The sequence below is a fragment of the Sinocyclocheilus anshuiensis genome, unplaced genomic scaffold (genome assembly GCF_001515605.1).
Source record: "Sinocyclocheilus anshuiensis isolate Anshui unplaced genomic scaffold, SAMN03320099.WGS_v1.1 scaffold1184, whole genome shotgun sequence".
Taxonomy (NCBI): domain Eukaryota; kingdom Metazoa; phylum Chordata; class Actinopteri; order Cypriniformes; family Cyprinidae; genus Sinocyclocheilus; species Sinocyclocheilus anshuiensis.
Window position 1 is genome coordinate 1527355 of NW_015547647.1, and position 27559 is coordinate 1554913.

The window sequence follows — 27559 nt, forward strand, 5'->3', positions numbered from 1 at the left end:
ATATAATGTTACAAAAAAAATCTATTGCAAATAAATGCTGAATAAATTAACAAAAAAATGTTTATCATTGATAATAATAGAACCATTAATAATTCATCGGCAATAACAACTGATAAAATTAAGCAGCAAATTAGCATATTATATTAATTATTTCTGAAGGATCATGTGACACTGAAGACTGGAGTAACGGCTGCTGAAAATTCAGCTTTACCATCACAGAAATAAATTATATTTTAAAATACATTCATATAGAAAACAGTTATTTTACATTGCAATAATATTTCTGTTTTTACTGTATTTTAAATGCAGTCTTGCTGAGCATAACAATCTTCTTTCAAAAATAGTAAAAAAAAAAATAATCATAATTATTCCTAACTTTTGACTGGTAGTGTAAATAATAATAATAATAATAAATAACATCATGCATATTATTTATTAAATATAATACTTGCCCACAGAGATTTCACTAATTCATACAACACGTTTTATTTTATGTTCATTCAATAGGTTAACACTCAAATAAGTCAATAACAAACACATCCCTGATTATTGACCTATTCATTACTTGATTTAAACCATAAGTGTGTCATCCAAAAAGGGGTCAAATCTAAATGTCGGGTCTATACCGTAATGAATAGACCATCTAGGGCTGAAGTGAACTCCCTGCAGGTGAAGGATAATAAAATGCTACACGCTGCTTTTCTTCCACACCACTGTTATTTACTTAGGTTTTGTTGTGGGAATTGTTTTTCAAATCGTTGTTTTTTGTCTATTTGCATTAGTTTGTGAATTCAATGCGAAAGACACACTGAATACAGAAAAGGGAACCCAACTGAGAGGTGAGAAGCCATGCTCAGCTGCTCTGTGTCCCTTATGACCTGAAAAGACCTTTTTTATAATGCACAAAGAATGTACACAATGAGCCCTGTTAGGAAACACTTGCTGCCACAATTCAGTTTTTCTTCCATATCAGGAGGTTTATGACCCTTCTTGCCATGCTGCTTTATTTTACACATTAAAACTGTGGTCTATCTGCATCTGCTTTCCAAAAATAACATTTGTTTGGCTGCATAATTAGCTGGCCAAATATTTGTGCTGACTAATTTGTCGAAGTATTCTCCTGATGCGTAATCCATTAGCTCCCATCAGGTGCCTTTGTCTCCAATCCAAATGAGCCATTTGCATTTCCTTTGTTATTTAAATCGTGCATTTCCTCCAAACTGTGAGAATTAACTTCCTAATGAACTTCACACAAAAGAGAAGGGACCTCAATTACAAACTCTCTCCTCAGGCTAACGTAATGATGCGAACAAGAGAGACACTTGTCATGATTAGGGGAGTATCGTGAGCTGGAGAATAGGCCACGGGAAGAGATCAGCCGGACTGATGCTGATGGATTACTCACAAGCAAGGATTCCAACAGCCTTTGAGTAACAAGGCATGACATTTAAGTCTGTCTAAGCATGAAGAGATAGTTTTGGAAAAATGCAACATGACGTGGTTTTTCAGGCAAGAGATGAGTCAAAAAAAAAAGCTTGATTTTGACATCAACAACAAAATGTTTATGGGTAGTTGACATAAAAATTGCATGATCCTTTTTTCCAACATCAATTTAATTAAAACTACATTTAAAGGTTAAAATGATTTAATAAGGGAAATGTGTATTGTTAGATTATTATTATTAATATTTTAAGTTGATTTATTAGTGCTGCAAAGTGCCTTTAAAGTTTAAAATGTATTTAAAAATGTATTTCATTTAAAATGTGTATTGTTAAATACTGTTTTCTATTATCAACATCTTACACTAATTGTAATCCCCTATTAGCTTTAGTTGCTATTTAATATTATTATAAAATGTTTGACACTACTTTAATCTACTTCTTCAAGACTTTTTGCATTTAAAGTTTCAAATTTATAAATAAGAAAATTATATATTTATATATATATTTTTAGATGTTGTTTTCTATTGTTGTTATTATTAATACATATATTTACACTATTTAATCCCCTATTAGATTTCTTTTTTGAAGTTCAATTACAATCCTGCAAATGCTTCTTTTTTTTTTTTTATGCATGTATAATAATAAATATGAAATAACTAATAAAGGTGTTGTGGATGGTTGCCAGGGAGTTACTATGTGGTTAATATTAATATTAATATTAATGGTGTTCTGATTCCAAGGTTCATGGTTTGTCACATACACATTTATTTGTCAGATATGGCGACTCTGTCATCTCTATCAATGCAAGTCTATGGGACTTTTTTCCAGCTTGCCAGTTAAACGTGCACATCAGATCTCTTGTAAAATGAATAGCACTTCTCTTTTCAACAAGCCATGTGTTGTGAGGAAGTGTATAATTCATGATTGTAGCACAAATGGTACAGGACAAGTTACATACGGACGTTTGACACATATAGTTTTGGGTTAATTCAAATATCTAATCCTTATGTATACAAAATAATGAACAAAAGCACAAGTATAAAAATGCAGTTTAAAATAGATGGAGTTTAGAATGTTGCTCTGCTTTGCTGAGTCATCATGTCAGCTGTATGTCAGTGTAAATTATCCACTTTTGATCAACATAAAAATAATTTTTCTACTCTTATATGTAACAAAACACAGATGTAATCCATTGCATATAAATATAAATTATAAAGATAGCACTCTTTAAGACCATAATTACAGGTTCACTAGCAGGATAAGAGGACGTGCTGAGAGTCTTTTGTTCTGTCAATCAAGGTGTGTGTACTGAGAAGGAAAGGCAGTTGTCTTATCCGAAGCTTTATAGCACATAACTTCCTGTTCCTGTTGAATGCTTTGATATAGCACTGTACAGAACTGTGAATATATGTGTAAATTGTGCATGACAGCTGTACCATATAATATATTATTTAAAAATAAAAAAATATGATTAAAAAACCTTTGACTACGAAAAGTATATATACATAGCACTAATCATTTACATATTTACAGACACAAATATGTATATAAATGTATATATGTAAATCTATCTATCTCTCTCTCTCTCTCTCTCTCTCTATATATATATAGTCTAAACAGTCTGAAAAAAAGCTCATATAAATGTAATCTTACCGCGGCAAGAATAACCGTTAACACCTCTTTGGCAAAAATTTGGGTTACTATAGTAACTTACTAGTATGCTATGACCATAGACTGTATAAAAATAGGGCTATGACACGATTAGTACCAAGTCATCAGTAACTGAAAACGAGGCTCAAAGCGGTTCTCTTATTAATTCCCCGTCTGTCAATCAAGCGCTTCAGCCAATGAGAGAGCGCCCTGTTGGCCCTTCAGAGTTTCCAGTCATCCCGCCCCTTCTCTGCGCTACGTCAGCACTCAGACTCAAACATGGCGGTCCCCATAGCCAAGTGCCTGGCAGTTTATGCCTATTTATTACTAATATCTTTAATATTTCCGCACGCTTTCGCTGACAATGCTGCCGAGGACTCGCCGCACCGGCGCTTTGAGTATAAATACAGTTTCAAAGGGCCACATCTGACACAGAGTGATGGAAGTATCCCATTCTGGATTCATACTGGGAGTAAGTTGTCCATCCAGCTGTATCACTGTCTGTTATCTGTCAGTATGTTTAGTCCATGTACATACTTGTAGTTTAAATTCCCCATGAAATTTATGTGAAGTTGCATTGAAATGAACTGAACCAGTGGTGCAATCATTAGTGAATGATAGGTTGCATTGCTTTTGCATGTGGGGTTTCTTGTAATAATGCAAATTATGATATTTTGTAACATATCTTAAGGTAAACTATGCACACACTCAGTTCTGAAATGTTTGGTGCACTGCCAGCTGTGTTTTTTATGGTGTGTTGAGAAAACAACAGCTGCTTTTTAATAAAAAGTGTCATTTTGATTAGTCATCAGATTCACATAATTATTTTTGATGCATAATCTTGGTGACATTGTTAAAACTGTGATTAGTAAATATATTCATGCAGTTTCACAGCTGACATGGCACTAGTTTTCCTAAAGGGTTAAACAAATCTGTCTCGGCATGTGCGAAGAGCAACGTTCTGTTTTGCAACACTTCCTAAATCTCTCATATACACTGCACATATTAGCCGGCAGGAGCAATAAATGCTGTTTACTTAGTCATCAGATTTAATGTTGTGGTTTCTGTCCTGTTGTTTAAATCGATTTATCTCATCAGAGAAGTATGCTGTCAGGGAAGTCTCTGCTCATACACCTGGTATTGTGCCAGATATTACATGGGTGTGTGATGATAAAATTATATAACGTAAATACTTTCTATATTCTCTAATATAAGAGATACTGATGGCTTTGGTAACTGACAAATGCTCAGAAACCAGCTTTCTTACCTCAGCTCTTCCTGGTTTTGAGAAACAACCCTTTAATAAAAAAAAATAAAATAAATTGGGGAAACTTGTTTACATCAGATCAGGTTTCTCAATGATATAGTATATTCTTAATATTATTATTAAATAATAAATATTAAATAATTTTCTATTCATGCATTTTCCTATTTCCATCTTCTCTCCAGATGCCATTCCTAGTTCAGATCAGATCCGAATCACCCCCTCTCTGCGAAGCCAGAAGGGTTCGGTATGGACAAAAAACCCTGTAAGTTTTGAACACTGGGAAGCTGAAGTGGCATTCCGTGTGTCCGGACGAGGACGAATGGGAGCAGATGGATTGGTAAGAAGGGGGAAAATAATTCTTAGTATTATTCTAATAAATATTATATGAAAGAACTGTTTATTTAATTATATATGTGAGCCTTATTTCTGCATTTGTGGCTATAAGCAGTTGTAAACATATAGAAGCACAGACACAAATTGTTATCTTAATGACAGTTGAGGGTCATGTTGACCCCTTTAGGGGTATGGCAGTCTTAGGCTTGTGTCACAGGTTGAATCCCAGATTGGAGTGATCTGTGAGCTAAAGTATTATTGATAGAACCCTTTTGAGTTCTTAAGTTGAGCATTTAACCCTGGTTTCTCCAGTGTGCATTAGGCTTGCCGCGATAGATGGTGCTGACAGTGATACCGGTGTTAAGCCTCAACACCGGTTACGTCACTTGCCCACCGCGGCACCGACCCCCACCGTCGTTTTGATTTTTTATAGTAATAAAAATAATTTAGTTCAGTAAAAGAACAGACACTACAATTAAAAACTGAACGGCTGCTCAATGCAGCGTGTCGAACGACAGTCGCATCACAGATCAGATTTAATTTCTCCAGTGAGGAGAGTGAGTCGAGCTGACTGACAAGAAGAGTGAGCTGAGACAGACAAGACGATGGCGGATGATTTAGTTTCGAAACGAGATGCAAAAGCGCCTGTTTGGCAATATTTTGGATTTTGAAAAGCCTGTTGACTTTTGCCGTTTATCTAAGGTGATTTTGGAAGTTTTTTTTAAACATTCATTTCTTATTTAATTGGTTCCACATTGTTTGCTGATTTTTACTTTATTTAAACTTTGTGTAATTTATTTATTTTATTTGACATCAAGGTGTATGCCGTGCCTCCAAGCTTTCTTATCGCCCCCACGGTGATACCGGTATTACCGGTGTTGTCACACATCGATTAACCGGTGGGAAAATGTCCTCACCGTCACAACCCTAGTGTGCATATTCATACAAGTAGTGTACAAATTGCTTTGTATGTACACTTTTGTTTAAAAGGTTGTACATTTTTTTTCTAAATATTTTGAAGTCTTTTATGTATTGAAGCTTATTTCTGCCATGAAAAAAGGTTATTGCCATTTTTTTATCTTTTTTTATCACAATTCAGATTTTTTTTTACTCTACAGTAAAATCTTGTTATTGTAACATTTTATTACAACTTAAAATAACTGTTTTCTATTGTAAGATAATTATCTTTATTCAATAAGGTATCATTATGATCACTAAAATGATCATAATAATGTAAAAAAATTACACTTACTGCAGTTAAAGTAATTATTTTCTCTGAATTTCATTCCATTTTAATTCTATAATTCTATATTATATTAAAATTCTGAAAATTGGAGTTGTAAATGACCACCTCAGTTGTAAATGACCATGAACTAATTAATATTCATGAGCCATTTCATGACATGACATCAACCTAAACCATTAACTAAAACTGTTAAAACATGTTTATTTTCAATAAAATAAAATATAAAAATTTAATGAAAACCTTATTTTAGTTAGTTGCCAAGGCAACATTTCTAATTTTGATTTAGTTTAAGTTTAAACACTAAAATTACTAAATAAAAAGATAATTTAAAATGTAATTTATTCCTGTGATGCAAAGCTGAATTTCCATCAGCCGTTACTCCAGTCTTCAGTGTCACATGATCCTTCAGAAATCATTCTAATATGCTGATTTATTATCAGTGCTGGACACTGTTGTGCTGCTTAATATTTTTTTGGAACCTGTGATACTTTTTTTTTTTTCAGGATTCTTTGATGAATAAAAAGTTAAAAAGAAGAGCATTTATTTAAAATAGAAATCTTTTCTAACAATCTACACTGTTCAAACGTTTGGGGTCAGTACATTTTTATTCTTTGTTTTTTTTAAAGAAATTCAAACTTTTATTCAGCAAGGATGTGTTAAATTGATAAGAAGTGATAGCAAAGATTTATATTGTTAGAAAATATTTATATTTTGAATAAATGCTATTCTTTTTAACTTTTTATTCATCAAAGAATCCTGAAAAAAGTATCGCAGTTTCCAAAAAAATATTTGGCAACACAACTGTTGCCAACATCGATCATTCTAATAATAAGTCAGCATATTAGAATGATTTCTTAAGGATCATGTGACACTTTATACTGGAGTAATGGCTGATGGAAATTCAGCATGGCATCACAGAAATAAATTATATTTTAAAGGATATTAAAATAGAAACCATTATTTTATATTGTAATAACATTTTGCAAGATTGATGTTATTTCTGTATTTTTTATCAAATAAATGCAGCCTTGATGAGCATAAGAGACTTCTTTAAAAACATTACAAGTCTTACTGATCCCAAACTTTTGACCGGTAGTGTATGTGAAACAGAATATGTAAAACAGAAGCTGCGAAACAGTGAAGCAGAAGGGCAGTGTGTCTACTTCCTGTGAAGTCATGTCTAGATATCAGAAAATCATAGAGACTTGATGGTGGTAACTTTTTACTAACAGCACAGAAATAAGCTAACAGCTACTCAGAACACCTGCATAGGCAACCCTCCGGAACACCCTAGCATTGTGGCAGCAGTTTTGCATGGGCAAACTACAGTCACATTTAGTTATGTGTTACTATTATTACTTTTCACGAGCTATAAAATTGTAGGTTTGCATTTCAAGTTCATTATGATTCATCATGAGCTTGTTTTGTTTACCTTACTTGCTCAAGGACTCCCAAACGATTTGCTCAACGATTCATTTTTCCAAACCCCTCCTTTGCGAGACGCTAATCTGCGGTGATTGGTCCGATTGGTCTCATTTTCATTTTATCATGCCTGTAATGCCTGATAATAAAGCAGCGTTTGTAAGCACAGTGCTGCTTTGTGTACAGCGTTACCGGGAAAACTGCTTTTTTACCGCTCTAAAAGCGGCACCTAGTGGCAAAGAATGAATTTGCATTTTCATACAGACCAACGTGAAAAGACCAACAAGTGAGCGGGCAATATGCTAATGTTTCATGTTGACGTCAACATGAAACGGCTTGGGATTCGTTTTAAAAATGACTCATTTCAATGATTCAGAGTCGACTCTTTCTTTTGAGAGACTATAATTTTATACATGGTGCACTTTCAGATTTGAAACTTTTGCAGGATGTTTTCATTCACTTAGAGCTGTGTTAGACACTGCATGAAAGGACATTTTCAAAAATCCATAATAGGGGAACTTTTAACTTGTACAAAATATGGTTTTCTTGAATTTTAAAAGTCATTAGGTTTAAATATTTCATCTTATCACAGGCACTTCTTTTTGCACAGAATAAACCATTTTATCAGGAAAAGCGTCCATAGGTCAGCCTTGATAAATTCATGTACGTTGTTCGGCATTTGCAGTGTAGAATGAGCAATTAAAATGTAGTGTTGTGCAAGTAACATGTGCTTTCTTTGAATTGTCCCACAGTCCAGTGGAGCAGACCACACTGATCTCAAGCACCACTTACCAAATTACCCATGCTCACTGAAGAAAGCCTGATGTGTGTGTGTGTTCTGTAGGCCATATGGTTCACGGCCAGTCCAGGTCTGGAGGGTCCTGTGTACGGGGCTGCTGATCAGTGGAACGGTGTGGGAATATTCTTTGACTCTTTTGATAATGATGGAAAGGTGATTGCACACAAGTATAATTTTTCAACAAATGCATTTTAATTATTATAATTTTATTTCAGATTTGTTTATTTAAATTTTCATTTAAATGTATAAAAATAATATAATTCTAAATAATTGTACGATTATAGCTGTATCAAATGTTATTCAGAATTGTTTTTAAATGCTTCATCCTAACTAATAAGTTGCATTTTTGCTAAATAAAACTAATATTAAAAAATGAAAATGAGCAATATGTTGACTTTTAAAGGGCATTTTTATATTAAATGTTTTTACTCATCTGACTTCATAATATAACATTTTAAAGATATCATAGATATCAAAATTGTAATATTTGATTAATCTGCATGATTGTTTTTAATCATTTTCAGCCCTAGAATTTGTAATCATTCATTGAAAAAATTATTTTTTAACACTTGATTGTATCTGAAAAATGCCCCAATAATGTTTGTTTTTGAACGATGTGCATTTTTCAGTCAAAACATCTTAAGGTAGAGCTAAATATATATTTATCAAAGGATTATGATTGTGTTTTGCGTTTGCCTCAGGAACAAACACCAAAGTCCCTCAGTAGATTTGTTTTGTGCCTCCTCTGTACTAAATAAGTATTATGTCTCTCTTCTCTGTGACCTTGCTATTGTAGAAAAACAACCCTGCTGTCCTGGTGGTGGGTAACAATGGAAAACTTATTTTTGACCATCAAAAGTAAGTAAACCTATCCTCCTTGCTGACATCAGTGCTCTCATTTTTATAGCTGAAAGGAGATTAGGAAATATGATTATTTATGAGAGAGTGTAATCCTCTGTCTGTCTTAATGCTTTCACTGTTACTGCACTCAGATTAAATTAGGAGATCTGTGAGCCAGCGGGGGAGAGCTGTCAGCAGCATATGTGCTGTAGAAATACCCGAGAAATACCCATTCTTGATATGTTTTTATTGATTCATGGAATCATTAAGGAAATTTTAATAGAAACTAATTTAGTTTTTTCCTATTGACATGAAAAGGAAGCGTTTGTTGTTGTTGTCTTTGTGTTTACATATATGATAAACCATATTTTTCCTCCAGTGATGGCACAACCCAGTCTCTGGGTACATGTCTTAGAGACTTCAGAAACAAACCTTACCCTGTACGTGCCAAAATCGCCTACTACAAGAAAACTTTATCGGTAGGTCAAGTTTATATCATCATATAACCAATAATAAGATTCAACATACATTAATTCTGAAGAACCGAATATAATTTGATCTTTTGAGTAATTACTGGTAATTATTATTACAAAATAAGTACTAGATTTTGAGTTAAATGTGTGGAATGATTTTCTTTCTGTAAATCTTGCGTTGTACGTCAAAACAATAGAGCCATGTACAACTGGTAATTTTTTTGAGTTTTTTATTTCACCAAAAAGAGGCCCAACTTACCTAAATTCATTTGAGAGATTTTTAGACGAGTTAAAATTAAAATCTGAATATAATGTAACGTCTGAATATTCTCAATGGTTTCAGGTTTTCATCAATAACGGCTTCACTCCTGATAAAGATGATTATGAGTTCTGCACCAGAGTAGAAAACATGATCATTCCTGAGAATGGTTATTTTGGCATCTCTGCGGCCACCGGAGGACTTGCAGGTATGGTTTAAACATAACCAAATTCAGAGTTTTCTCTTTCAGATCGAAAGTCCAATGTTTTCTTTGCTTCCATCCTTCAGCTGGGTCAGCTAACGAGAAAATAGTTGGCTTTCGACCATTAAAGACATAGTTGTCCCTAAAATGAAAGTTCTATCATCATTTACTCACCCTCAAGAACACACAAGATATTTTGTAGAATGTTGGTAACCAAACAGTTGCTGGTAGCCATTAACTTCCATAGTATTTTTTTTCCCATACTATGAAAGTCAATGGCTACCGTCAGCTGTTTGGTTACTAACATTCTTGTTGATAATACCACCAAAATATCTTCTTTTGTGCTCAACAGAAGAGAGAAACTCATACAGGTTTGGAACAACTTGAGGGTGAGTAAATGATGACAGAATTTTCATTTTTGGGTGAACTGTCCCTTTAAACCATAAAACGTAATCTAATTAATTGTTTATAGCATTTATAGCTGAAAGAAAGAGTTTAAAACTTTTAAACATGTTTGATGTTGCAGGTGGTACTGAAATTGCACACTGCAGCTTTAAAAATATGGCTAAACAATTTCTTTTTCAACAGATGACCATGACGTTCTGTCATTTTTGCTGTTCAGACTTACCGAGCCTGGGCAGAATCTGGTACGCATTTTCCTCCCCACACATTTCGCAGTCGCGGACACACATTTAAGTATGATTAAAAAGAATCGGCCATACTTATTTCATAAGTGTCCACCTCTGACTCCATTCCTCTTGTTCATTATAATTGGAGTTTGCGTAAGTGTGTCTATGTGCGTGAGTGGGTTTGAATGTGTGTTTTGTGTCTTTCTATAAAGCCTCCCCCAGAAAAAGAGATTCCCAAAGAGGAGAAGGACAAGTACCAGGAGGAATTTGAGAATTTCCAACAAGAGCTGGACAAAAGGAAAGAGGAGTTTCAGAAAGAGCACCCTGATGTCCAGGGGCAGCCCAGTGAGTTGCTTTCATTCTGTCCAAAGTTTTGACCTCAGATGCACATTCAGCTTTAGGTTTTCATGATGTTCATAGTCAAAAGAAATTAGACACTGACTGACATAAAAACACAGAAATAGAATGATGAAATGTTGTTAATAAAATCACTTTCTTTTCCAATACACTTTTTATAAACCCTGTTCTGATCTTAGTTCTGATTGGACGAGTCACATTTGTGACCCTGGAGCACAAAACCAGTCTTAAGTCTCTGGGGTATATTTGTAGCAATAGCAAAAAACACATTGTATGGGTCAAAATTATTGAGTTTTCTTTTATGCCAAAAATCATTAGGATATTAAGTAAAGATCATGTTCCATGAAGATATTTTGTAAATTTCCTACTGTAAATATATCAAAACTTAATTTTTGATTAGTAATATACATTGCTAAGAACTTCATTTGGACAACTTTAAAGGCGAATTTCTCAATATTTAGATTTTTTTTGCACCCTCAGATTTCAGATTTTCAAATAGTTGCATCTCGGCCAAATATTGTCCTATCATAAACCATACACCAATGGAAAGCTTATTTATTCCGCTTTGAGATGGTGTATACATCTCAATTTCAAAAAATTTACCCTTATGACTGGTTTTGTGGTCCAGGGTCACATTTGGTTGCAACGGTTAGACTAATAAACTTTATTTATTTATAAAATAGTTTAGATTTATTTTGTTTATTTTATTATCCATCCAAGGGCGTTTTAGGCACACATTTTTATTTATTTTTTTAACAACAGATTCTGTTTCCACTATGATTCATTTTAACTTAATGAACACCCATATTTGTAGAAAAACATCTGTTCAGTGTTTCTCTTCTGGCAGTTGAGGACCTGTTTGAAAGCGTTAACGACCGGGAAATCCGTCAGGTGTTTGAGGGGCAGAATCAAATACACCTGGAAATCAAGCAGCTGAACAGGCAGCTGGCCATGATTCTGGACGAACAACGGCGCTATGTGTCAGTCATCACAGAGGAGATCTCCAAACGCTCTTCACAAGCACAGTCAGGACAGGTAAGACATGACAAATGCGTTTGAAATATGGCAAACATTCATTTAACAGTGTATTAAAAATATATCTAACAGCATTAAACACTAACGTTGACCAGATGTTTATATTGAATGCTGTGACATGTCATCTCAGATCCAATCCAAATCCTTCATAAGATGTTTTTAGAGCTAGTCTGACATCTTTTAAAACATGTTGCTTTATCAGTTTGTGAAGCACCAAAATTATAAGATTGCTTTTAATACTTATGATACTTAATTTATGATCTAAACTGTTCTTGAGCCTAACTAATAGTTTGCATGTTTTATTTAGGCTCCCAATCATGAAATGGACACCATTATCAATACACAACAGGAGGTTTTGAGGAACCTTAATGAAGTAAGGTAAGTCCCTAAGGAAAATATTGTTCTCCTGTCCAAAACAACTGGAACATTACCATATTTTACAAAAAAATAAGTCACACCTGATTAGTGCTGTCAAACGATTAATTGTGATTAATCGCATCCAATATAAAGTTTTTGTTTACAATATATATGTGTGTGTACTGTGTATATTTATGATGTATATATAAATACACAAACATACATGAATATATTAAAAAAATATTTACATGTATATATTTTTTTATTCATATATAATATATATTATATATACATATTAATATTTTATATATAAACAAAACATTTTTCTTAAATGTATACATGCATGTGTGTGTATTTCTATTTACATAATAAATATACACACATATTTTGTAAACAAAAACGTTTATTTTGGATGCGATTTAATTGCAATTAATCGTTTGACAGCACAACACCTGATTTTAACTCTCACCTGGTCAAAATTTCATTGTTGAGAGAAGAAAAGCACATACGTTGCATCAGTATAAAAGTCACATTTTATTATTACATTCAGAAATAATGTAAAATACCCTAAATAAAACGAAACCTTTACAAACATTAAAATCATATTTTATTTTCCCTCACTCCACAACAAATCCTTTACATTTAACAGTATTTAGAACAGAACAGAAATGGATAAATATAAAACAAACATGCATTATAGTGGCATTAATTATCAATGACATTTATTATAAATGCCAAGCCTCAACAAATTTATTTAAATTGAAACTAAAACTAACTAATAAAAAAACTAATACGGTGTACTTCAGAAAATTCCTAGCCAATAAAGTTTTTAGTCACAAACAATCTCTGAGTGAATCAACTACTTACAGGCCTTAGTGCATTACATGGCTTGAACAATGCAACAGATTAGGTTTTGTCTGTAAACTTCCTGTTTGTTGTGTCTTCACATAAAGATCTAAAGATGTTCATTGTTTAATCCAGATTAAATACATTTGTTTGTTATTCTGTTTTGGCCTCTGTAATGTCAGCATTGTTTTTTTGGTTTTGTTAGCGGATGGTTGTTTGTTTTCCTCCAGGTGTTTTTGAAGTGAGGTGTAGACGAAACAAGGATTAAAGCCCAAAGACAAAATCGAACAATAAGGCTTTGGGATTAGACACCAAAATACAGCATTTAAAACTCTTTAACTGTGCAAGGAGAGGATTAGCCCACAAAAGACTGTTTTTACAACTCTTTAACTCGGATGTATACAAACTATACCGACTGTTAAAACGATTTTTAGATCAACACTTACCGATGGTTTTGTTGTTGAGGATTTGTTTGTGCATTTAGATTAAGAGTTTGGTTGCAGAAGAGCATTGTTTAAAACTTTTAATAACCTAATTACATCTTATATTTTATTAAAACTGAATTTTACCACAACGGCAAAAGCTTTATCCTTATCTACGCCATCTTGTTCATTTCATGCCGTCTTGACTATATCAACAAGATGGCGTTTGAATGATTCGTACGTATAAAAGGTTTGCTGTTTAGAGCATATGCAAATATTGTTACGTTTAATATTGCTATTAGCAAAACACAATACAGCAGTCTTCATCAAAAGGGCAGAATCGATGCCGCATTGTCGCCCTATTGTCGGAAAGATGTCGAAAAGATCAGTAATCTGTGTCGATTGTTCATTTAGGCTAATCCTATCGGCATGTGAAAACAGCATTTTGTCTGCAACAAACAAATGCTCCGTTGATCGAGTTCATCTTATAGATTATGTACATATTAAGATCTTGACCTTTTCTATTTTTTGATCATAATTTCATTTTACTCGTCTTAGCCCAACAAAATGACTTATCTGATGGGGAAAAGCGCCTTCCTCTGGCATATAGTTCATTTGAAGTGGATAAAGATTACTTGGGAGGGTTACTAAATGTTCACTTTTTGCCTCAAGGGAGATTTGTCTAATTATTTTTTTTTTCTCCCTTAAGAAACAAATTTGATTTTGTTTAGGCTCCTTATGGGCCTCTGTTTGATGGATTATATGCGAATCTTTAAATATATCCTTCATACACCAGCGAATACACGGACTGTTTCTGATTGCTTTCTTGTCTTTGTAATTCCCCAAGGAAACTGTACTTATGACCTACCAAACGTTTTAATTTTGTCCGTGTCCCCTCATATTTTTTTATCCTAGTAATCATCTTAGAATTCTGAAGACGATATCCAAAGAAATGGGGTTCAGGCACAGGATAATACGTGATCAGTAAAAAATGCAAGTTAAGCAGAGAAATTATCTTAAATTTGAAGATATGTTCCTGATTAAAAGGTTAAACTGTGCGCTGCTCTTTTATAATATGCCGACCATAAATTTGACCTTATTTTGATTAAAAAATTCTCTGTATATTAAAAGAAAAATGTTACAAGTTCTGGCAATAAATGTTAAATGAAATTTAATTCCTTTTTTCAGTGTATCATAAAATAATGATGTATACAAAATGTTTCTGTAATTCTCATAGTGTTTTTTTAATACAGTATTGAAGTATTTCCTAGATTGTTTATACTGATAACAGTTATAAATGGATAATTATTTTATTTATTCATGTAAGATTTGTATAATATTCCATCTTTAATGACCATTTTAAGAATACTGCTTATAGCCAAATGAAAGTGTCCCCCTGAGGAAAGCTGTGGCATGGCCTGAATGGGTATTTATTAATCATCTGAAATATGTTTGTGAAAGGGACCATGTTTTTTAGGAAGATTAATTTAGCAATCATCGCTGCTTGAGCTGCATGGTAATTAAATTTTTCTATGAGGCTGAAGGATATATGGCCTTTTGGTGAGAGTTAAGAGGAGGCTTAAAAGATTAGATTGGGACAATTCACTGTAATATTAAGATTATGATTTTGTTGGCCGAGGACCTTGGGCACAGCAGTCATTTGCCAGTGTAATCGGGGACACCAGCGTTTGCATGCAGTTCTATCAAGATGCCACTAGAGGTGAGAGAGGCTCAAAACGTTTAGACCAGCCAGAGCTGAACAGTAAGTGTGTAGATGGTATTTGATTTGTTAGATTTTACGGCTCATTGAGACGTGAAGGAGTTCAGGAGATACTTTAGTTCGGTTTTCTTGCATGTTTTCAGTGTTGTATTGTCATATGGCATTGTTTTATTTATTTTTTTATTTGCATTTTATTTTAAAGGTTATTTTATAACCATTTTGTTGATGAATATTTGTCATGTTCATGTAAAACTAAAAATATCTTGCAATTTTAAAATAGTTTGTCCAAAAAAAAAATTCAATGCCATAAGTCATATTGAAAAAATATAATATTAATCTATTTCTCTAAAGTTGAATTATCCATTGAAACACATTGAAATGTCAGAATGTTGTTTGTCTTTTTGGAGACAGTTATATACCTATAAGTAGGAAGCGAGTGGAAATTATCTTTTTGCATGGTCATGTCTACAATAGAAATAATGTCATGAAATCCAGAAAACATGAGCTTTGTCTTAAGAATCAGATCAGATATTGCTTAACGCTGTTTTATGCATTTAAAACATAGATTAAGTCTTGTGACACTCAGTCTCAGAGGAATTGATTGTTTGATAAGATCCTCTTGTATGACATACTGTTGTATGTAAACCGGCAGCATCTGGAACCATCTGGCATGCACGATTTGAAAATGTAGACTTTTCTTCTTGAATAATTAATAGTATTTTACATGCCCTTTGACTCGTGTATGTTTTTAAAATGGCAATTGAAGCATTGCACTAATGTTGTTGTAATGTTTTGTTGTGGTCTGTAGGGACTCATTGTCAGGCTTTAAGCAGTTGACAATGGGTCAGCAGCAGGGTAACGCTGGCGGACTAGGATCATATGAGACGGTCCAGCACTTCAATGACATCAAGGAGCATTTGCATGTCGTCAAGAGGAACATCGAACACATAATTCAGAAAAATGTGGTAAGTTCAAAATAAATCAGCATTTCTGATATGGACAATAAGTTCTATAGCACAGCATATGTGAGGCTTAGCTGACAAATAACCTTATAGTCATAGGTTACGTCCACACGAAGCCAGAGCTTTCCCTATCCGATCTTTTTTTCCCCTCGTCTCAAGAAATATCTGCGTCCACACGAATGCACGAAACCGACACAAAACGATGTAGTATACATGCCAGACCAGTATGTGGCGCTGTAATTCTGCCACAGAGATACACTAAAAACTGAGTAGAAGACTTGGACTATGCGCATAAACCTTGCGCGCGGTATACAAACGAACATGGAACAATACATTTATTAATCTGTGTTAATGTTAATTAATAAAAAGACAATCGTTCAGTGTTTGTTCATGTTTTGTTGCTGTTACGTGACGTAGCGGTGTCTGACTAGGGGCGAGACGTGGACTGATGACGTCATCGTTTCGGAAAATATACGGATTCGCTGTCCACACGAAAACGCAAGGGCGGCGTTTTCAGGTCTATCCACTCTGGGACCCGGTTTCAAAAAATATCGGTTTCACTCTCCCAAAACGCCAGATCCGTGTGGACGAAACGCCTATACCATACAAAATGTATGCGTATACAGCTAAACGCGTCTCCGGGTGGACGGGGGCCATAATCAAGTAGTTAGACCATCTTGTTTTCATTTTTGATGACATGATACATTTTATTTCTATGCCTGTCAGGGTTATCATAGTAAACTAAAACCAAAAAAATTTTGGATATTTTAAATAAAATAAACTTTCACAAGTAAAAAATACAAAAAATTGTACTTGTTTTATTTCAGCTGTTGCCAAGCCAACCTTTCTCATTTTATTTTTAACTTGATGTACTAAAATAACTAAAACTGAATTGTAAAAAAATTATGAAAACGATATAAACCTATATTATCAAATAATAATAAAAATGGCAAAAATGCACAACAAAATTACTGAAACTTTAAAATTAAAACAGAAGTATCAAAATAGACTTATTCAAAATATAAATAACATTTATAATAGTACTGTATCTCAGTGATACTAAAATAACACTGCTACTTGTATTGTATTGTACTTATGTTAAGTGTTTTAGTTTAATTTATTAAAAATGCAATTTTTTATTTATATATTTTGATATGATATAATATGTAACATATGTCATATTACATTATATTATACTAAAATAACACTGTTACTTATATTGTAACAAGTTTTTTTAGTTTATTTTTTTATTTATTTTAATATTACTTAATATATCATACATTACGTTATAGAATCTAGTCATTTACCAATCCCCCTTCACTTCTCTATGTGGTTTCTGCCTTGGTTTAAATTGTCTATGTTCTAATTTTAAAAATGTATTAATTTCAAAAACTGGGGAAAAAAATGCCAATAACCCCTTTTTCGGTCACGATCCTTAGAATCCTGCAGAGAAGGTGAAATGTCCTGAACTTCCTCCTTTACCCACCTGTCTCTCTTCCACACACTTTGTGATCTTCATCGTCATTCAATCCCTCCTCTTCTTCGGCTACATTATGTACAAGTGAGTGGATTTTTATGTTGTTCATGCAAAGCTCTTTAAGAGGTATGTAAATGGAAAAAGAGTTTTGTTCCTTTCTGATTGGGTGCATCATTAAGCTTCAGTTTTTGGATTCCTACAATTGTTTCCTCAGATGGTATGGTAGTTAAAGTATACTGAAATCTCTCCCATTGTCTTTAAATTAAAAGTTCTCTTGTTCATATACTGAAAAAGCAAGATGGACATTTTGTATGCACAGAACAAAAATTAGGACCATTTTTCAGGGATTGTAAAAGATTTATTTTGTCATAGACAGTGTTTTTATTTTTATTTCATTTTTTCTCCTTCCAGGAGTCAGCAGGAAGCAGCAGCTAAGAAGTTTTTTTGATGATTCATAGCTCTTGGTAAACACAGCACAACATGTAAATTGTCCATTTTTTTGTTCATTTCCAGTTTGTTTGTTTTCTGTTTGCAAACTGTAAATTATTATACTTGAAAACTGAAGTATTTTGTTTGAGATTATTATATTTTTTTTTAATTCTTGATTTTTAATTTGATCAGAGTTGTACAGGGTTTGAATGACTGCTCTTTTCCAAGTGTGTGTGGCATTTGCATTGGAAGATTCCTGAATATGATGTAATATAATCTTAAGAGGTCTGACATTATATTTACTGTTCAATACTGGTCCAGGACTCATTTCACAAACTCAATCACTGTCCCAGGAACGTTCTGAACTGTGGTTAAAAAGTAATTGCAATACGATCAAGTATTTTAACGCATTCCCTTTGGTAATACCTCTACAATAAGGTGGATTTTTCATCCAAAAGTGTTAAAGCTTTATTGTATTGGTGAAAGCAAGAACCTGAAGTTGTGAATGTGTATTTTGAATCTTTAAAAAAAACTCAAATGTTTTTCTTCTCAAACAATTTACATAAAACTCAAATCAAAGACTTTTCGTGTTGTCTCATTTTTATTTCAAAATCTTGTATGTGTCTGTGTGTATATGTATATAGTATATTGTTATATATGTTGCCTGTTGCTAGAGTATATTGTAATATAATTGTCAGCTCACAGCAGAAGTGCAGCTGGATGCAGATGTAACTCTGTCTGACAGGGCCGGCCTCATGCAGGGGATTCTGTAAGAACCCCAGCCGAGAGCCATAGCGCTGCTCTATGGAAGCTTCTATGACCCGGGCCATCGTTAGGGATTAGATCAGAGACAGAGGGCTTTAACACACTTTCTCCACCTTTATTCAGCTCCAGTCATCACAACTGGTTGCATGTTGGTTTAAAGGCTTTCTGTCAATAGTGAAAGAACAGAAGTGACTACAATCCAGAATGTTTGAAAAATACAGGCTGATCAGTTTATGATGGAATACATGTTTTCTCATGGGAAATGTCAAAAATTATAGTTTTTATATTTTTTTGTTTTGATGGGATACATTTTTTTTTTTTTTTTTCTCTTGGTTTAAAGGCTTTCTGTCAATAGTGAAAGATCTGAAACGATTGCAATCCAGAATGTTTTGAAAAATACAGGCCGATCGGTTTATAGAGTTGAGGATAAATGTTTTATTATCGGAAATGTTGGAAATATATCCTTTTTTATTTAATTGTATTTTTTCTCTGTTATTTTCTGAGGTGAAAGAACTGAAGCAATTGCAATCCAGATTGTTTTGAAAAATACAAGAAATTCTATATATATATGTGACCCTGGACCACAAAACCAGTCATAAGGGTTAATTATTTTATTGTATTTTATATTTCTCTGTGTTTCTCTGTAGTAAAAGAACAAATGCAATTTTGAAAAACAGGCTGAGCAGTTTATAATGGGCTAAATGTTATAATGGGCTAAAATTGTTTTATTTAATTTTATTTTTTTTATGTGATGCTATCAAATGTTTGTAAGTTTGTATGAGCATCCTGACCAGCCTGCAGACAATCACTGACTTAGTCAATTGCTAGATGTTTAATAGCGTATTTGCTTTAGGTGTGTCAAATACAAAGTTAATGTTCATAGTGCTACAATAACTAATCCTCAAATCCTTTGTTAAATCTTTTAGTTTGCTTATTGATTTTTTTTAAATGTGCTATATTAATGATCCATTACACACAGGAAGTTGCCACTGTTATGATCTGAATGACTGTTTAGATGCTACAGGCCGCCGGTGTCCTCGTTACTAGCATCCATTTGTGACAGAGTATTGCGCTGGGAATCCTGGGATATGCCGATGATTCTCAGCACTGATAATCCACCAGCCGTTCCGTCCCTCTTTCTCTCTTCGCTCTGGCTTGATTGCGTACTCTCGCTCTCTCCCCCACCCCCTCCTCTCTCTTTTCAGGGGATTACACAGAGAGATGTCATGTACGTTTAGCACATCTGTCACTCCATCCCAGCATGCTGTGCGTTCAACCCAGCACGAGCTCACTGGCCCTAACAGGAGATGCAGTTGTGAACCATTTCAAATGGTCTCCTCTACATTTTAACTACCTAGTTACTTAAGGACACTTCAGGTGCAATTATTCTTAGTGCTTTAAATGACGGTCAGGTTGGGTTTTTTGTGCATTTGTGTCTGACTCATTTCATTGCACTTCCTGTATGAATAGTAGTTGCGCCCTTTCAAGGCAACCATATTGTCACCTTAGGTAAATTCAAATTTTAAGAACTTTGTCCACAACAATTCCCTCTTAAAATGACCTTCCCTTCAGGAATAATAGTTTTCAGCATATTTATGTTTCCAATAGGCCCATAATTGAACAGTTATGGGACTGTAGGGACACAATGATATCCTTATTGCTGTGTCTTCACCTTGGACAGGCATTGTCAGCTTCAGTTTTGACTGTGTCAGAGCTTTAATAGGACATAATTGCCTCACAGAATGAGAGTTTTGTTGGACAATAGTCAAACTACAATATGAATTGACCTGAGGTACTTGTTAACTGCGAATAATAAAATAAGACCTTTCAGTCATTACATTGAGGTTTTTTGTTTTGTTTTTTAACAAGGGTCATGGGAGTTCGTAGGTACACCACCTTAGACTGGTTTAGGTACCATTAGACAATCAAAGTGACAGAGCTGTAAAGGGAGATAATCACCTCACTAAACGAGACCACAAAATTTAATTGAGTTTAATTGACCCGAGGTACTTGTCATCTGTGAATAAAAATTTTTTAAAAATGTATGCCGCATGCTCATATGCTAATTGACCATTTTAATGCCTGAAGTGAGCCAATTCAGTGCAAAAGCTAATAAGCTGTGGACCACCTGAAGACTAGCTTGGACAGTCTAGAAAACCGGCTAGAACACTTGAAGACCAGTTTGATCAGGTTAGGAGACCATCTGTTTTAAACCAGTTTAGACCAGCAATCCATGGTGAGTTTGTTCAGGAGTGATGTTCTTTTCAGGTAATATTTTAGCTACATCACGTTTCATAATCATTATCTGTCTACTTTGAATCTTCTCAGCGGACAACTATTGGAAACTGCCGGATCTCCTGGAAGTTTGCAAGTAAATATGTAACCCTGGACCACAAAACCAGTCTTTTTTTTTTTAATTAAGATGTATGCAACATCTCAAAGCTTAATAAATAAGCTTTCCATTGATGTATGGTTTGTTATGATAGGACAATATTTAGCTGAGATACAACTATTTGAAAATCTGGAATCTGAGGGTGCAAAAAAATCAAAATATTGAGAAAATCGTCTTTAAAGTTGTCCAAATGAAGTCTTTAGCAATGCATATTACTAATCAAAAATTAAGTTTTGATATATTTACAGTAGGAAATTTACAAAATATCTTTATGGAACATGATCTTTAATTAATGTCCTAATGATTTTTGGCATAAAAGAAAAATCTATAATTTTGACCCATACAATGTATTTTTGGCTATTGCTACAAATATACCCAAGCGACTTGAGACTGGTTTTGTGCTCCAGGGTCACATATGGTGTATGAAATCCACCAAAATCCAGTGGTTTGTAATCCTGTAGATGTGCTTTTCCTGGGCTCACAAGAGGTATAAATGGAAAACGTTTCGGTCGACCTTTTAGTAATTACTTTCAGTTTATGCTGCTCCATGTGTGAATGTTATGCTACATGCTATGCTAATTGGCAAATTTAAGGCCTGAGCTGAGTTATTCCTTGTTTAAACAGTGCTAATAAGACGTTGTCAATACAGGTAGAAATAGGCTGATTTTAGCTGGCTACCAGGCTGGTCAAGTTTAGAAAGGTTTTGAGCACTCGTTAGCTAGTCAGCCTGAAAAATTAGCTCACTGACCAGCTAAATCAGCCAAACACCATCTTTGCCAGGTGGGGAGAACAACTAGACCACCTGAAGACCAGCTAACTGTTTTAAACCACCAGAAATCTGTGGCAAGTGAAGTTTCATGTTTAGTAACCATTATCTGTTTTTCTATCATTTTCTCAGCAGACAAGAATTGAAGAACTGCAGCGGCATCTCCTAGGTGTTTGCAGGTAAATACCGTGTATGAATTCGTAGTTCCTGGTCTTCCTCTGCGGAACAGATAAATAGGTTTGTAATCCTAATTCTCTGGGCTCCCAAATGGGTAAATCTAGTAACGGTTGGTTACGTTGCATTGGTCAGTCCCTTATTAAGTAATGTGATTAGCAGTCAGTGGGTGGATGCAACAAACATGACATCAACAGCAGAGGCTGACCTAGTCTGCAAAACACAGAATTCATAGTTTTCAAGTTTTCTCTCTGATTGTTGTCCTCTAGTTAGAGCTTTTGATTGATAAATGCATTGAGTTCTTTAACTTTTATTGTGTGGAAAAGAGAAAGTCACAGCCATCTGCCTTTCAGTGTAGACAGCCGCATCTTAATCCAGATTATGGCTGCAGCATAAACGTTTTTTGTTTTTTTTCTGGCCGCCATTCGTAGTCAACAGTGTGCCCTTGATAACAGACAGGCAGGTCGGTTAGCCTAGCTCCAATTAGACCACCAACAATCCATCTGACGGACCTCTCTGCTGGAAACTAAGGAATTTCACCAAAAGATTTCAGGAAATCGCAACTTGACGTCAATCTAGAGACTCCAGCAGGGTAAAAAATGGCATTTTTAATTAAAAGTATGGTGGGAAACCCACTGAAGGGAATGGGATTTGGAGGAGGAGAGGAAAAGGCTGAGGAGGAGACCCCCAAGGACCCCGCAGCGGCCGCCGGTATGACTAGAGAAGAATATGAGGAGTACCAGAAGCAGGTAGTGGAGGAAAAGTAAGTAAGGTTTGGGCCCCTCAGGTCCTATTTGTGCTTACATACTTAGCATTTAATGACATGACAAAGTAAAGGAAGAATCTATGCATATTAAGTCTGTATTCTTTGGAGATAGTGTTGCTCTTAGTGAGATTAATGCATTATTAATCCCAACTGTTGCCAATTTGGTTCTGGATCCTTTTGTATCTTCCACACTTAAAGCTGATGATACATCACAGAAATGCTGTAATTAAAATAAAAACTGCACTGATGTCCATTGCAAAGGAAGCTGCAGAGATTATCAGAGCAAGAGAATGATGCAAACTTAATCTTAAAGGCATCTGATATTCTCCATGATGATGTATTCATGCAAACACCTGCACCTTAACTACGTCAGGGTGTAAAAAAACTATCTCAGTGATTAAAGATGAACAGACTCCATGTTGGTATCAGAAAGTAAGCGTCAGGTGCTAGCTGCTAATCAGTCCTAAGAGCAGGGCTTAGCACGCGTTATCCTGGCCTTGTTGATCTGGATAATGCTATTTTTAGAAGCAATCATGATAGAGAGTGAGCAATGAAAGTATTGGAGAATGTTAGACCTCTGCATATGTAAAATCTACATTTATTTATTTATTTATTTATATTTATTTTACCATGGCCGACATTTTGTTTATTGTCAAAAAAAAAAACCTAGCTGATATTTATTTATGACTAATTAATAAATTATGACATTTGAAGTGTAACAGCTGAAGTCTGATTTAATGGAGTTATCTAAAAAAATATATTTGTAGATTTCTGAAATTCACAGTGTTTATAATTCAGTGCTGCTTATAAACAAGGAACATGATTACATAACCAGATTAACACATGGAGTGATGCCATTCATTCCGGTCATAAAAACATTTGCATATATAATAAAAGTAAATATGCAAACTAACATACATTTTAAACTCAATTATATATATATATACACACACACACACACACACACACACACCAATCATAAAGATCAAATTGTACAGACAAAAAGCATCTGAAGCCTGATTGCAACTATTGCCAGTTTAATCCCAAGATTTGATATTATTCATGTTCAAATGAGATGTGATGATAACTCACATCAACAGGCTCACTTAAGGCTAGAAACAGATGATTCATACAGTAAACATACATGCCTGCTGTGAGATTACATCTAAACATCTGAAGATCTTTGTGTTGCTTCAGATCAAACATCAATAGGATTTTATTATCTAGTTGTTGCTGGTAAGCTAGCTAGGAGCTTTGCCTCAAGTATAGCACTGCCTGAACAATGCTGTAAGCATCCTGAAGCTCTTTATCTGGAATTAAGCTGTAGAGCTAAACCCCGGAGATCATTTTATTTTACTGCTACAGTGTTTTGTCACACATGGATTTTAAACAAACTGTTTGTGCAGTGCATGTTTTCCACTGAATTATACATGTTTACGGTGGTATGTTTTTTACATGAAAATCACAAGATTTGTATCCACTATATTACATGGAATTTTTTATTTATTTATTTGTATTTGTTTAAAGCTAGATTAATGCGCTGTATTTGTCTTAGCATGTAATAAAGTGTCGTCAAAACATTTCTGATCCACAGAATGGCAAGAGATGCAGACTTCTTGCACAAGAAAGCAGAGAGGGCCACTCTGAGGGTTTGTCTACGAGAAAAATACAGACTTCCTAAAGTAAGAGCCATTTTGCTACTCCCTCCCTTCTCAAATTCAAAAAGAATACATTTAATAAGGAAATGTTCTTCAGTTGGCAACTGGCATTAACTTTTTTTTCTTTAAGGTTACGGTTATAATTTATATACCATTCAAATTTGGGGTCAGTACATTTTTAAATATTTTTTAAAAGTCTCCTATGCTCACAGAGCCTGCATATTTTATAAAAAAAAAATAAAAAAAAAACTGTAATTGTTTACAGTTTATATTAATATTTTATTATAAAATAAATAAATATTTGTATAATATATAATAAATATTTATTCAATAATAAATATTTATATAATAAATAATAAATATTTATATAATAAATAAATAATAAATATTTATTATATTTAATATGTTATCATTTAAAAAGACTATTTTCTATTTTAATTTACTTTAAAATGTAATTTATTCCTGTGATGACAAAGCCGACGAATAGCAGCCATTATTCCAGTCTTTAGTGTCACATGATCCTTCAGAAATCATTCTAATATTAAAATAATTAGTTGAAACCATCTCTAGCATTCCCAGTTTGCTGTGGCTCCCACACACGCACATACACAAATGCAGTTTCTCCCATACGGATGCTTTGTTTGGCTCTGAGTTCTTGGCTCTCCCGATAAATCAGCTAACTAGATTAAAAGAGTGAACTGAGGTCTTTGCAAGCCTCCAAGCATACTGGCTTTCCTTAACATCTGCTCGCCTTTGTACAGCTTCATTCTCGCTCTTAAATCCTTAATGTAATGCAGTAATGCAATAATGCAAAAGACTAACATACGGATAGTAGAGTCTAAAATTATTGTGCATAACAGTGTACAGATCCACCCCAAATTCATTGGCTGAGGCTGAGCCAATGTAAGGCTGGTCGGGATGTTCAATGTAACTGCAATGCACCACTGGTCCACATTGTTTTTAGCATTTATACATTAGTGGAACTGTGTTTGAAAGTAACACGGTGTGTATTTACCTCTCAGAGTGAGCAGGACGAGAACATGATCCAGATAGCAGGAGATGACGTGGATGTTCCCGAGGAGCTGCTGAAGATGGTGGATGAGGATGCCACGGAGGAGGAGGAGAAGGACTCCATCCTGGGGCAGATGCAGAACTTACAGAACATGGACATGGATCAGATCAAAGAGAAAGCCAGTGCTACACTGACAGAGATCAAGTCCAAGGCTGAGGAGAAGTGCTCTGTCATGTAGTGGTTTTTAACACATTCACACATTTCTACAAACCAGGTCAGGTTTTTGATGCAGTTTTGATACAAAAACCAGGTCAGGTTTTTGAAACACAGTTTTGAAAAACTTTTTGTTTTTGACATGTCTTCAAATGAAATTTCATGTGAAAGCATGTCAAAAGAAGTCACCCAAGTTTTTAGTTCCCAAAAGCTGCAAGATCTGGCTCTAGATCAGCTTTTCAGCTTCTCTTGCTTGGCTCCCAGTTATGCTGCAGGACTTTTTCTTTTGTTTGTGTTGTTTGAATAACTGATGTTGTAGTCTATTCCCTCCTTTTCCTTTTTTTTTTTTTTTATTACCCGTAATATTATAATATGCAATATTACCTGTAGATATATCTAACAAACATCTAACTTGAACCTGAGGCGGAGAATCTCTGTTTAAATCCCCCTCCTGCTTTTTTGCACAAGGGATGAGATGAATGTGATGCTGTTATTTCTTCTTCTTCTTTTTTTTTTTGACAGCAGACCATCTAGCATTGACATATATGATATTGTAATGCTCATTAGGAATCTTTAGTCATATATATTAAGTTTTTATGTGAGGTAAATAGGCATGAATAGGATTGATGTCTCATGTGTAAACAGATTAAACACATGAATAAAACAGTGGATTGAGTCTGTCATGCATTTGTGATCAAAATAAGTACATGTCTGTGAGATTTTCTGGGCCATGAAATCTTACTGTGTCAATGTTTTATGCCATGTATCTTTATACTTGCATGAAAACAACTAAATCTGGTAAAAAGGGTCTGAAAAACATGGTTTATTTAGCAACTCACATGAAAAGTTGTTACCACATGACAGGAGAAAATAAATATGAAAAGAAAGGCTTTGGACTTTTAAAGATTACCTGCTAATAGGATTGTCAAGTTTAAGACAAGTTAAATGCCTTCACTAGACATGGTAACATTGTAATGTTGTGACTTCACATTATGTGACCTCATTTTAGGTCAAGGTCATTTTTATTTATATAGCAGCTTAAAACAACATTAACGCTGACCAAGGGGCTGCACAATAACACAACAAAAAAATGTTTTTGTTTGTTTGTTTAATTTTAATTTTTGTCACGCCAATAACAGTCAAATAACCACAAACCAAACAGCTATCATTTAAAAAAGGTACTAAAATGTGTACTTGTATTAATATACTTTCCTGTAGTTACATATTGAAATTCGCAGTGATTGGTAATTAGAAAACAAGGCGATATATAAAAAGTACAAGAAGATTTGAATGAATGAACGAACGAATGATTGAATTTTTACTCAACACATTCAAAACATCTATTATATTTTGCGGTGTGGTTTTGTTTTTCGTGTGTGTGTGTGTGTGTGTGTGTGTGTGTGTGTGTGTGTGTGCGCGCGCGCGTGTGTGTGTATTTTTGTTTTTCGTGTGTGTGTGTGTGTGTGTGTGTGTGTGTGTGTGTGTACGCGCGCGCATGTGTGTATCTTTGAATAAATCTCGAAATACCAACATTATCTGTTGTAATTAGGGAAAAGCCAAGCAGTTGAAAGGATTTGTGCTGTTTTGGACAGAGGGGGGAAAGTGTGTAATCCCCTCAAACCAGCGTGTGTCCTGCGGATTAGCAG

General features: G+C 34.3%; 2 protein-coding genes and 1 long non-coding RNA gene across 4 annotated transcripts in view; all 3 read left to right on the forward strand.

Annotated features, from left to right (window-relative positions):
• LOC107701933 (uncharacterized) overlaps nucleotides 1-1657 on the forward strand; it is a 6765-nt gene extending 5108 nt beyond the window's left edge. The window contains exons 4-5 of one of the 2 annotated variants that reach the window (XR_001635708.1): nucleotides 783-839; nucleotides 1292-1657. This is a non-coding gene — a long non-coding RNA (uncharacterized LOC107701933). Of the gene's footprint in view, nucleotides 1-782 lie in introns of both variants that reach the window. The other variant, XR_001635707.1, reaches the window with a different exon arrangement.
• A 1678-nt stretch (nucleotides 1658-3335) lies between these two features.
• On the forward strand, nucleotides 3336-18370 carry LOC107701961 (protein ERGIC-53-like). The gene is made up of 13 exons (XM_016504128.1): nucleotides 3336-3564; nucleotides 4542-4696; nucleotides 8205-8312; nucleotides 8956-9017; nucleotides 9379-9478; nucleotides 9816-9939; nucleotides 10522-10580; nucleotides 10775-10907; nucleotides 11767-11954; nucleotides 12262-12332; nucleotides 16108-16264; nucleotides 17701-17822; nucleotides 18150-18370. Exons 1-13 carry the CDS (start codon nucleotides 3372-3374, stop codon nucleotides 18184-18186), a joined length of 1509 nt encoding a protein of 502 aa, XP_016359614.1. The 5' UTR covers nucleotides 3336-3371; the 3' UTR covers nucleotides 18187-18370.
• Nucleotides 18371-22478: 4108 nt separating this feature from the next.
• LOC107701934 (complexin-4-like) lies at nucleotides 22479-26588 on the forward strand. The gene is made up of 3 exons (XM_016504084.1): nucleotides 22479-23027; nucleotides 24625-24712; nucleotides 25711-26588. Exons 1-3 carry the CDS (start codon nucleotides 22864-22866, stop codon nucleotides 25936-25938), a joined length of 480 nt encoding a protein of 159 aa, XP_016359570.1. The 5' UTR covers nucleotides 22479-22863; the 3' UTR covers nucleotides 25939-26588.
• Nucleotides 26589-27559: the final 971 nt, after the last annotated feature.